This window comes from Ciona intestinalis, chromosome 2, assembly GCF_000224145.3.
Source record: "Ciona intestinalis chromosome 2, KH, whole genome shotgun sequence".
NCBI classification, from domain to species: domain Eukaryota; kingdom Metazoa; phylum Chordata; class Ascidiacea; order Phlebobranchia; family Cionidae; genus Ciona; species Ciona intestinalis.
The window spans coordinates 6,629,988-6,643,021 of record NC_020167.2 but is presented as its reverse complement, the minus strand read 5'-3'; the positions used below and the strand labels follow the sequence as shown (position 1 = coordinate 6,643,021).

General features: G+C 34.1%; 1 protein-coding gene across 2 annotated transcripts in view; it reads right to left on the bottom strand.

Moving 5' to 3' along the window:
• Positions 1-2,877: 2,877 nt before the first annotated feature.
• Positions 2,878-13,034, bottom strand: part of LOC100180474 (lysine-specific histone demethylase 1B) — a 27,846-nt gene continuing 17,689 nt past the window's right edge. For both annotated transcript variants that reach the window (XM_026840050.1, XM_026840056.1), the window contains 19 exons: positions 12,105-12,748; positions 11,546-11,638; positions 10,820-10,920; positions 10,477-10,639; positions 9,865-10,049; positions 9,461-9,548; positions 9,141-9,256; positions 8,526-8,646; positions 7,956-8,220; positions 7,252-7,421; positions 6,606-6,844; positions 6,233-6,360; positions 5,702-5,833; positions 5,411-5,520; positions 4,936-5,043; positions 4,611-4,716; positions 4,209-4,334; positions 3,736-3,888; positions 2,878-3,346 (listed from right to left, as the gene is read on the bottom strand). In XM_026840050.1, coding sequence (XP_026695851.1) covers positions 3,236-3,346; positions 3,736-3,888; positions 4,209-4,334; positions 4,611-4,716; positions 4,936-5,043; positions 5,411-5,520; positions 5,702-5,833; positions 6,233-6,360; positions 6,606-6,844; positions 7,252-7,421; positions 7,956-8,220; positions 8,526-8,646; positions 9,141-9,256; positions 9,461-9,548; positions 9,865-10,049; positions 10,477-10,639; positions 10,820-10,920; positions 11,546-11,638; positions 12,105-12,748 — 3,159 coding nt within the window. In that variant the 3' untranslated portion in view covers positions 2,878-3,235. The remainder of the gene's footprint in view (positions 3,347-3,735; positions 3,889-4,208; positions 4,335-4,610; positions 4,717-4,935; positions 5,044-5,410; positions 5,521-5,701; positions 5,834-6,232; positions 6,361-6,605; positions 6,845-7,251; positions 7,422-7,955; positions 8,221-8,525; positions 8,647-9,140; positions 9,257-9,460; positions 9,549-9,864; positions 10,050-10,476; positions 10,640-10,819; positions 10,921-11,545; positions 11,639-12,104; positions 12,749-13,034) is intronic.

Genomic DNA, 13,034 nt, shown 5'->3' with positions numbered 1-13,034 from the left:
AAACAAATGGTGCGGAACTCGTATATATACCTCATATATATATATATATACGGGTCCAGAATACGATTTATTGAACCGGTATATAGTATGACGTAACAAACAACCTAATATGATCAAATGCAGCTGTTTTTTAGCCTCGATGACGTAATAATACAACGCTATTATTCACCATTGTTACGTTTTCAGGTCGATTGTTTTGTAATAAATATCGACGCCATTGTTATTTAAACTTCATTTGTATCGAATAAATCAAAATTCCAAGACTTTACGACTGTCAAAGTGGTCTCTCTGTTCGAAGGGAATTACATTTTGAACGTTTAGTTATAGGGTATCCATAAATATATAAACGCTATGACTGAATAAATTCTATGACTGTTTAAGTAGCCGGGGGGGGGATAGTCAAGGCGGGGAAGTAGCCGGCGGGAAAATAGCCGGGAGGGATATCGCCGGTTGGAAAACGCCTGGGGGGATATAGCCTAGGCCCTAGACCCTAGACCCTAGAACCTAGAACCAGGCGTGTGTGCCCTTTGGGCAAGACACTTATACTTTTTGCAAGATACCTATAACATATTTTGGGCAAAACATTTACCACGAACATGAAGTTCTGTGTTGCAAAGTTTTTTTGCCGTGCTGTGTCTCCCTGGGCAAGACACTTAGCGTCAATTGCTTAGACCTAGTGGCACCTTATGGATTGTCCAAATTATACCATCCAAACTAAAAACTCGATAAAATATAATCATTTACAACGTTACACACGTGGTAACTCGTAAGCGGACAGCATGGGGTGTATACAACAGATTGGCTGTGTTATAATGACTGTCGTTGGCTTGCCAAGCAAGGGAAAAATATGTTGGATTCTTTCAATTACATTTCAACGTAGTGTATTAACCATTGTATAAATGTTATGACTATTCCATAGTGAATAGCTACTAGACGTTTACGTCTGGACTAAGGAAAGGGCTCGTGGCTTTGCTGCCATTGTTTAAGCAAGTGTGCTTGAGCAAGACAGCTAACAACATTTGTTTCAACTCAGTGGCATTTTGTGGTTGGCCAAATTCTCAGCTATATTAAAAAGAATTGAAAAGTCATCATAACCCACAAAGCTAATTACGTAAAATATATATCGTAAGCGGACGCAAACTCAAGAAAACAAAACACACGAGTTATGTCTTCCGTTGCCCTGCCACGCGAATGAAAATTAAATTCCATGGTTGACAAGTTTGTCTGCTCCGTGTCGCTTATAAAGTAGGCCTACAGGCATCAACGGCAAAACTTTTACGAAAATACACAGCACTGTGGGGTAAGACGGATGAACCGTAAGCACATAACATCCCACATTTTCTAATCGTGTTTTTTTAAATTAACAACGCTTTTTTAGAGCCGTTCTAAGAATTAGAAATTTTGTGAGTATATAAGGGTGATAACGAAATTCCAATAAAAAAACGAGAACGAAATTGATAAAAAAATATGAATGAATTCAGTTAGCATATTATAATATATAGTCCTAAACCCCCTATATATAACTCTTAACAACGTTTTAAAGATAACTTACATTGGTTGACGATTGTAATGGTAAGTATATCCCTACACAACACGATATAGTATAAGGTGGGGAAAGATAGTACCTTTAGTACACAATATCCAAATATTCTGATCGTATTTTAAATAATTTACAACGGTCTATTCTGGAAGTCGTGAATCTATGATTTTATATTTCTTTAAATGGTTTTTGTTTACTACTAAATGGAACGAGAAAATAGAATGAAAAGGTGTCCTATCTCCTCCCACCCCTACTATACTATGTAGGCTATTCTCTTTCATCCGTTTGCACATCACACATACATCATGCTTTTTTAAGTAGGTGAATGCCTTCGTGACAAAAGAAAGTCAAATTTTATTTTTTGTAATTTCGATTTGGGCAACTAAATACGTGTTATTGCAGATTACTCGTGAAATGCCTATTTTGTCACAGTGTCTGTCTAATTCATGAACTGGCACGATTTTCAGCAACGAACGGAAGCTAAATAAACCTACATATTCAGCACGCAAGCGTTTACGTTTTAATAAACTATGCCAGGGTACAAAAAATGATATTTTATATATACAGTAGGGTGGGAGAAGATGGGACATCTTTTACCTCTATTTTCTCGTCTCATTTAGTAGTAAACAAAGAACATTCAAAGAATTATAAAACTATATCCTCACGACATATAAAGACCGTTGATAATTGTTTAAAACACGATCAGGATATTTGGATAATATGTGCCAAAGGTGTCCCATCTATATCCTACCCTACCATAACTACCACGATACATGAGAAAAGCTGGGAACAAAGATTTGTTGGTCCAAAAGGTGTGCAATGACTTAGCAAGTTTAGAACTTCGGAAATTACTCTGCTCGGTAAAATCAAAAGTATTTTTTGTGTGGGGACAATAGGTACCTTTTTCAAGAACACACCAGTCCACAATGGTAGCAGCATCGAGCTTTGAGGCTAGTACTGTCTACTCAAAAATCAAACCATCTGTCAATTTTTACCGAGCAACAGTCAATAACAGACAAACATTACCCCTGTATGATATGAATACACGTTACCCGTTACTCTGCAGTGAGCTGTACCATGTGCATATGGTGTATAAATGAATGTCATTTATTCATTTTTCGGTGTGGTGGCAGAGACAGTCGTTACAAAACGGGTGTCCCTCATGTCTGCTGAGTAGTCACGTATATAGCTTATTTATGCACGCGAGGTTGGGCAACGACAGTCATTATAAAACGTATGTTCGATTTTGTACACCTCGTTCACGCTTCTGAGTAACCGCTTATGTACCTCCGTTTCATTTTTCTATTTTTAGACAACCATTTGTTTGACACGTCATATGTAATAAGTCATATGTATTCAAACGACAAATTATATGATTATAATAACAAAAGTCAAGCTACCGTAGTTGGAGATACAAAAATAACTTCAGAATTCAAAAGTTTTTATCATGAGCTGCTCTGCAACAAACGTTAAATGAAGAAAAATACAAGTTTTATAAACTTAACCCAACAATACATGGACAACAAGAAACTAGTTTTATAATTTTATAAGTTGACGTCATCAATTGAGCAAATAATACATCACTATTACGTCATTATTTGCATACGGATGACGTATCCTATTACGTGTTGACTTTATTTTTCAAAAAACATTTTCCTTATCATCATATATAACGTCACAGATTGGGTTGTGACGTCACGATGAAGATTGTACGTCGGTCTTGTTAGCGATCGCTATTTTGGAAGCTTCACGCAACCCACTGAGGTAGGCACCCGTGACCGTTTGTGGGAAATGTCGGTTCGTGCCCTGCTCATATGAGATTTAAGGTTAGTGTGTTGCATATAATATATAAATATAAAAGGTTTTTAACATATGCAGAGGTAAAAATAGAACAGCCAGTAAATAACAAGACAACAAATTTTGACTTTTTTTCAAAAAATTTAAAGAAAATCACTGTAGCACCTCACCCTTATGGAATAATATGTGCATTTACAGTGTTACAGTAATGGGCCAACCCTGGCCTAAATCTAAAGCCCGATGGCATGAAATAGACCCTCACCTATACAGAACAATATGTGTATTCATAATGTTAAGAATTCTCGCTTAAACCCAAGGCCATACCTTGCCTCAGAATTATAGTTCCCCACCCATATAGAATAGAACAATAGTACATCACAATACCACATAATCCTTACCTCTCCTGCAAAGAACAATCTACCAGCAACAGACTTTGCGATTTCATCATAATCTTCCCCACTTCCCCCTTTCTTAACAAAGCTATATGCCATCTGCGAATATGGGTCTTCATTCCACCGAGTGACAAAGTAACTTGAAGGTTCTGGAACCTCCTGTTTGTTTTACCATTGTTACAAAACAATTACAATATCAGAATAAAGCGTAGAGAAACATTTATAGAAATCAAAAAAAGAAAATTTAATGAATGTACCATATATATGTATAAAACACGGGTGTCCTGTTTTAACACTCCTTGGGGTTATAAGAGACCACATATTTAACTTTATTTTAGGTGTTTGTACATTTTTTGTAATGGCTGACAATTTTAACTCTGGACTAAGCCAACCTCTTTTCCTTGGCATCCGTTACTTTTCAATCACTTTAACCAAGGAGTCATAACGAACTTAACAATGAAACATATTACAAAACTAACTTTTTCGGAAAACACATTCCGTAAAACCGAGAGCGCAACATCAAGAATTTCTTTGTCTTTCATTTTCTTGGCTGCGTCAACACAATCTCCTGATATTACGCTCATCAGGACTTTGCTATCTTCACCCTGGAGTATAATGTGCTGGGGTTAAATGGGGGTAGCACACAGGGGTTAAGATAAATGTTAAACTGGTATGGGGTGAATGTATGATTGTAACTTATTTACCCTCGCGTGGTAGGGCAACGACAGTCGTTACAGTTCTGTTTCATACACCTCGTGCCCGCTAACCACGTATGACCCAAAGTTAACATCCTACCGGTGACATACGACTGGACAGTGATGGTTTAACAGTTTGTTATTAAATATAGACACTTGGCAAGTCGAATGTTACATTAGATTCACCTGTGGGTAAGGGACATCATAGAAAACGGTGAAGAAACCTTTTTCATCAGCAGATAATGGAACGTAACCGAAATAATTGGCTCCATCCATTTTACTATCCCAGAATCTAAATGTAAAGATTTTGTTTTAAAATTTTCCTCTAGATTTGTTTTAAGCAGGTTATATTTGTTAAATTTTAACCACTTAGGTGCAAAACAAACAAGGCCATCATAAACCAGGGCCTGAACTATGTTCAACAAATTGTATAATAAAACCATATCATTGTAAGATTCTCGAAATTTATTAACGTCATTTTAATATATTTGTTATTTCACAAAACCTTTACCTCTTAGGAAATAAGATTCCAATCTTTTCAATACATCCACACCCCAACCTGTTCATTGAAGCCACCTTTGCTGGTGGAAGAGGCGGTTCAAACTGGATCGAACCAGATCTGTGAAAGTAGATCAAGTTGCTTTTACACAGTGGAAAACATTAAAAAACTAATGTAATGAAATGCCCAAGCATGACGTGTGTATTGACCAAGCATGACGTGTGTATGGTACTATATATATCTACAACACATTTTTTGATTTCTCCTAGATTAAAGTAGCAAAGAACTTTAAAAAGAAGAGATCGGCAGCAAAATGACAATCATTTAAATACGATATGAATAAAAAATATGAAAAAGAGGTTAGAACAGAACCTAAATATTACTATCCTAATTATGTTTCTCTATACCTCTATGATACAGTTTCAGGATACCTATGTTTTCCTAAACAGAGGAGGTCATACAGTTAATATTAATTAGAACAACATACCTTAGTACAGCTAGTGGTACAGTAATCAATACTCTGTCTGCTTCATATGTTTCACTTTTTGTCTTAATTTCAACTTTACTCATAGAGTTCTTATAAATAATATCTGTGACCTGGAATATTGAAGAAGTTAAAAAAAAGCAGAAAATAAATGTAAGGTAAACTGTTTAAATGTAAATAAACCTATTTAGTTATTGTGATAAGGATTTCTAGATGTAAAAAAATATTTTATCCTGGTTTTTGAAACCATATGGAATTTTCAAACTCAGCGATATTCAATAATATTCTGCTTACTGGTTGTTCAAATCTGATGTCAAGTCCATAAGCAATGGCTGAAAGTTGGGTACCAAATCCATACTGTACAAATGTATGGTCCCCACTGAACTGTGCAAATACTTCGTTTTGGTCCCAGTGGAACGCTGAAACCTGGAATACACCGTGGTGAGAACAGTGCTAGTATAACAACTTGTAATTGTTCCGCTTAAACTATATTTTTTTTTGTAAAAAACAGAAATACAGCTACTTAAAAGATTGTTAATGAAATTTATAATTTATGGCAAAATTAAACAAGCACGGAAGCTTTTATTACAAAAGATGTTTTACTACATTGCATTTTTCTTTATTAACTTATTGTAATTGAAGTAATAGGTCAACTGTGACCTAAATCTCAGCTTACGTGACGTGTTACACTTAAGGCCCTCATTTCAACATTTTTGGAAATCTTATGTTAATAATATGTAAAATTATCAGGTAAAACATAATTCATAACTTGTATCTTATCGAAGCTTGGTAAACTATATGCAAGTTAAGTTAAACCACTCTCACCTTATCCAAACTAGCGCCACATGCAAACTCAAGATTCCCGATATGAAAGTTGAGCAACCTCTCCTCAAGTTCGGTGAAGTTTAAACCACTTTGTTTGATCCATTCCTGGTGGGCTTCCTGAATTTTCTCTGCAGGGGGTAGGGGTGTTAAAGTTAAAGCTGGGAGGGTGTGTTAGGTTAATATATGGCTGAGGGTTGTGTTTGGACTAAAATTAACTAAATAAGAAATGTAAAATTTTGTAGAAAATGGTAAAAAGTTGGAATTTCTTTAACACGACAAACAGTTACAATTGGCAATTAATAACATTAGGAAAATCCTTTTTTAAAAAAATAAATTTTCGATAATAAAAATTGCAAAACCAACCCAACAGCACCTCCAAGTGAGCAATCTGCGGCATTATCTTGTTGCGCTTGCCTCCATTCAACGATTATATCCAACAATGCATTGAAATGGAAATCCATTCTTTTATCGCAATGTACCGACACTGGTTTCACCAGCGCTCTGCTCTTTGTTGCCACCTTGTGAGCGTCATAGAGATCACATCTCGGCAATAATCGATGCATCTTTAAATCAAGCTGTTGCGACACCAAGGCAAGAGGATTGTTCACACAGCTGGAAATAAATCGCATTTAAACAAGCATCACCTAAGGCTGTTATAAAATTAGACCTATTATCAAATTATAAAAATTTACAAATATGAATGAATGTTACTTATTTATCCCCAAATGTAAGGCTCAATATTTGTCAAGTACAATTCTTTTTAACATGTTTGTTAACAGTTTTTTACGATTACACAAAAGCAATGTTAGGGTCAAGAAAAAAATCCAGAGTACAAGACCTACAATCCTAAAACAAGAATGATCACCCACAAAGTAACATACATGTCAACTCGTTATAACGTGTTACAAAGTTTCTGGCCACACGAGGATAATGCAAGTTACATTTTTAAGTCCTTGACAAAGATCTCACCCTCATTGGATTAAAATTTAATATTAAAGTAACGTCATCTCAAGTTTTACCCGTTAATAATTTGCGCTCCCCTGCCCACACATACGCCATCTAGTGACCAATCATCATCAACCCTTCCTCCGAGCCTCAACCTCGCTTCCAAACAAACAACCTCACACCCAAAGTTATGAAGCTGTCGAGCGGCCGCAATGCCCGCAGGACCTGCCCCGATGACAACAACCTGAGAAACAAAAATAGTTTCATAAAAAAATAAAACACATATATATATACTTATTAAGCTTTTATTCTTTAGCATGAATTTCAGTACAAGGTAATGGGACATTACTAGCTCAAATTTCAGGTCCCATAGTGTGTCACGCTGAAAGATCTCATCCATGTAGAATAGGATGCTTAAAATGATGCAGTGGTACTCACTTAACCATAGGCCAGGGTATACAAAGCTTAAAGCTTTTTGCTGCGGTAACTCTTGCCTAAATCCAAAATATTTTGATGTGTGCTACAAAGTGGGCTTTTTCTATTTGGGCAAGACACTTAGCACTGATTGCATAAGTCCGATGGTTAGTATTAGTAATGGATTATCCAATCTGCTCTAGCCACATCAAAAACAATCATAAACAATTAGGAATTTTACAAGGATCGTACAACTTTATAATCATAAGATCAGGGTCAGATTTCCGGAATTTATTACAATTAGGTGTTTTATAATTTTGTAGTTGCCCCTTCACTTAAGGATAAATAAGTTACAATCATTCACCTTTTGGTTGCTGTAAACTTTCGGTAAAGTTCCTTCTTTCAGGTTACCAACGGACTTCGGAAGTTGTAATGCTCCCGTGTTAATAAGGCCTTTCCTGGTCGCAAATTGTAGGATTCTCACAGCATCTAATGAACATAACCTCACTCGCGTAAGACCTCGTAGTATAAGGTGTTCACAACAGTTGCGGATGGTAAGAATTCTTTTAGGATCAAGCGTCCATAGAGACACTATAAGATTTCGAATAGCGAGATACACCGTTTGTTCCCTGGGAAACATGGAATAATTTAAACCTAAGATTTACCGCAAACAAAACTGAGTGCTTAACTTCTGCGTGTGAAAATAAAGCTTTAATTTTGAAAAGAGGAGTTTTTTAACATTTTTATCACTGAAGTATAAGCTGAGCATTTTGACCGCAGCACCCAATAACACCAAAGCAATTGCTTAATGGTGAATTATTTTCTATTCTAAATGGGTGAGGTCCACAATTTTTTAATTTTGGACTATGATTTTGGACATGCACAGATATCACCACCGTAATGTATCACCTAGCTATGGTTATTGGTCACTCACTTGTAATATTCCGGAAATTCCTCTGCCTCATCTAGCTCCATGACATCAGGCCTCATGCACAGTGCCTTGCCTCTTTCATGTGGTTTATAGAATGGTTGGAAGTAAGGGTTTAATCCATCCACTATGATGTCATAATATTAATTAATAAGTAACAGAAAAAGACATAAGTGCTACGAAATATAAAACAGACAAAACATCAAGTCTAACAAATAATGCAAGAGAAAAATATTTTGCTTAAAATGGCATCATCAGATTTTTATTCAAACAATCACACAGGTTTTTTGTAGAGTATTTATACTTCTGACTGTTGTCATACGGCAACAAAAACAAACATTCGTACAAGAACGAAAATGTATATATTAGAAATTTAAGTACAGAAATACAGAAGATACTAAAATATATTTAAATAAAAAAAAGATAAAAAAAAAGAGAAAAACGTGATGTGGTCTCACTCGAAAATGTCAAATCTAAAATATGCAATGGTCAGAAATGTGAGAACCAATTTTAAATTGAATTATCTATCTCATTTTAAAAATTATTATTCATTCATTCAAAAAAATAATACTCTTTATTTATTTTTAAAATTAGTTTTAAGTAAACGCTTCTTTTTCTCACCCATTATTTGCGGATCTTTACTGTTATGTTTCCTACCACCAGGTGAAGTTAAAACATTTCCGCGAGCTTTTGATGAAACATATTTCTTGTTTTCAAGGTGAGATTTGCTGTTCACCCTGAACAGGAAATTTAACTTTAAAACGTAATTGTATATTATAACAAATATACGTTACTGTCACTGTATTGTTGTCACACTTACTAGTGTATAAGCGTAACTACACTTTAACAAAGTCACCTCAGATTTTACTTAAAATTCCATAAGTGTGACAAACTAATTTCAACCGAACTGTTCCTAACCCAAATTTTATTCTCACACTTACTGGTGTTTGTTTATTTTATTAAACAATCCAGGAGGTTTAATGACATCATTCTCATCGGAGGAAAACTCGGACAATGATCTTCTGTTTGCTGGAATTAGTAGCAAACAATATTTAGTTTGCTAAATTGAACGAAACAGTTGGACTATTTCATATATCCTTCTATGCAACTAAAGGAACAAACAATATTTTTTAGATAAAACAAAAAAAGCAGTATAATAAATTAAATTATAATATTTTAAATAATTTTTTTATGGCAGGACTTCAATTGCTGTTTTAACAAATTTTGCTAATATTTAATGAATATTAGTCTTATTTATCTGTATTATTAAAAAAACTTTTAATTCAAAAATATTTTGACACAGAACTTTTAACGGTTATAATAATTTTCTTTATAAACTAATTACTTGTATCCACCGCACTCATACCCACACCATCAGGGTAATACCCTGTTAGAAATGGGGCTGCGGGGCTGTGTTTCAGGTATGGGGTACAACCCAGCATATTCATCCATGGTAAGTCGGGGTTAAGAGCATTTTCAACACGCTGTTCGTTTGGTTGGGAGCACGAGTATTTTATGTGAGGAACTCTCCTGTAAATATGTATTAAGTAACATACATGGCAGCTCGTAACTCAAAAGCTGGCACGAGATGTATGGAAACTGCATCATAACATCGGTCTTCGGCCACTCGAGGATAAAGCAAGTTATATTTATTTTTTTGCAAAAAGTACAACACATTTTTGTGTGCTACAACTAATAATTAATAAGAAAATATATACTTTTAATGTTATGAGATAAATAAGTATTTTACCATTGGTTTCACAGAAGAATTTGGAACTTTTTAAAACAAGGTACAGCAAGTTTTAAAATAAAAAAGTTTATGTCACAAGAGCATGAACATTTTTTTTCTTGTCACATTATGAGCTTTTATTTGGGAAACAGACTGATCATATGAATACTTTGAATACCTATGTTAGGTGCCTTTGCTTTTAAGTAATAGTTTTATGAATAGTATTACCTTATATCCTCATCTTCGCTATTACTCTCATCTAATGAGTTAGCTAGATTTCCCATGATACAAGTGTAAGAGCGAATAACATCGGACGTTAGTTCAACATCATTAGTCAGTGATCGCCAATGCCCACATTGTGTGCATTGAACCCAGTAAGGCAGTTGTCTCTCTAAAAAAAGTAATTTTTACTACATTTTTTGTCTGTAATCAATCTTTTTAATCACAACTTCACAAGGTATCGTAAAGTTAGTAAGTTACTTAAGTTTTTTAAACATAGTGGGTAATATAATTAATATTTGGAAAAAAAAAGGGAAAATTATGTCATACACAGATATAATGCACTACGCACCAGATATATATGTTTGTAAACTTTTAAAGTTGGCATCAGCCTTGCTGTTGTTCATCCATGCTTTTTTCCATTCATGGAACTCATCACAACCAGAATGCTTACTGGAAAATGTTACCATTCTTATATATATATTGTTGCTTACTTGCTTCCATATATATTTATTATAATCTAAGATAAACAAGTATTTCACGATTATTTGGGGTTTTAAACGCTCATTTTATTCCAACTTCAAAACTTTTATAATATTATTATTCTAATTAAAGTCTTGCTGAATACAAGACAATACATTCAAAGAAAATTAAGTTCTATAATAAATACTGTTGCTGTCTGACATATTATGCTTGTATTTTGACTCTATGAATTAGAATTTTGCAAACTGCATAATTTCTTGCTGAACGCTTTTTTTTAATTGAACGTCAAAACATCAGTTAGCAAACTCTTAACGGAAGAGCCCAAATACAAGTTACCATAACACTAGTTTTAAGGGGCAGGTTTCTTTCAACTTTTGGGTTTAATAAATAAGTATAGAGGGTATATACCACGTATGCAACTTATATAATAGCTTTTTATTTTGTGGGTCTAAATTGCACAAATCCATTAGTGATCACTGGGTTGTAGCAATTACTGTTAAGTGCTTTCTCAAAGACAAACACATTGACTATGGTGAATAGTATGAACATGTAGTGTAATGATGTATAGTGATATTGGATAAAATAAAAACCTTACATTCTGTAATATTCTTCAAAGCATCCATTACAATAATGTTCTTCTAATGAGACATGGTACCAACGTGAAGACTTTCCAGAAGCTTCCATGCATCTGTAAAGTATCCAACTTTTAGATATAAAAAAATATGAAGAATAAGAAGAAAAAATAGCTTGCATATATATATATATATATACAATATATAAAACTTATTGAAGAAAGCAAAAATGAACCGCCTTGTCAATGACAAGACCTAGACCTATATAATAATTTAAGTCTTTACAGAGCAAGTTGTAAAGAATAGAACTAAGAGAACCCGGGGCCATTCATCTAATCCATATACCAATTTTTTTTATTTATCTTGCACAGCATATTAATAAATATATTTACATAAGTAAATGGCTGTTCGGGTAAAACAGTTTACCATTTAGCGTTTCGTACTAGAAAAGCTAAATAAACTACTTTTAGGTTTTTATTCTTTCTAGAATCCCCTTTTAATTATAATAAATTATGTTATGCCTGGTAGCAACAACAGCAAATTATCTTGCCTTTTTTACAAATATTAAAATGAGATATTTACGCGTTTGTAGCTTGTATGCAGCACGTTAATCCTATCTTCTTACACCCGCTTTTCTTACAGGAATGTTTGTTCATAAAGATCAGTTTTTCTTTCTCAGAAATTTCGTCTTCAGTTTTTTTATTCGAATCAGCATTAACCTTAGTTCGACGTGAATAGTGAGAAACATTTTTCTTCGGTTGCAGTTTTTCCTTTTTTGTTGATTGTCTAGCTTTTGGAGTTCGTTTGGGTTTTGAAACTTTCGTTAAAATTGGATCCGATGTCTGTTTGTCATTGACAGTCATTTCAACTTTATTATCATGTGCAGATTCTGCGGTATTAATTGGAAAGTTTTTGTCGAATTTTTCACCAATTTTTGTATCTACGGCATCCACAGCTTTAGTAGCTTCAGGTAACGATATTTTAAGATCATTTTTATCATGGTTTTCTTTTGGACTTGCCACTTCTGTTAAGTGTTTTAAACTGTTGTCTTTTACATCAAATTCAGCATTAGTTTTTGCCTTTTCTACATTGTCATTACAAATCGTAAAAATCACATCGGAGTTGGAGTGTTTAGCCGAGCCTGTAGAATCAATTGATCTTCGTTTTCTCGGCTTTAGTGACCATTCATTCATTGGAATAAAGTCATCAAATGTTTTTCGCTTTGCCTAAAACAAAATAACCATTTAAAACAGATGACAAAACATACTACTGCCAAATTAGTATTAGAAATGTCCGATATTAGGTTAGTTTGGTAGACAAATGTAACATATCTTAATTACAAGTATAAGTGCACAAAAATATTAGGTAGGTAAATCCGAATTTTAACCTAAACAAGTAATCCTGTTACATCAAAAGTCAAATCTATGGTATAAATTATATTTATATGTTTACGGATTTAAGCCAAAAAATGCATAGAAATAAATATGTCGGTACTAGCCTACTACTTTTTCT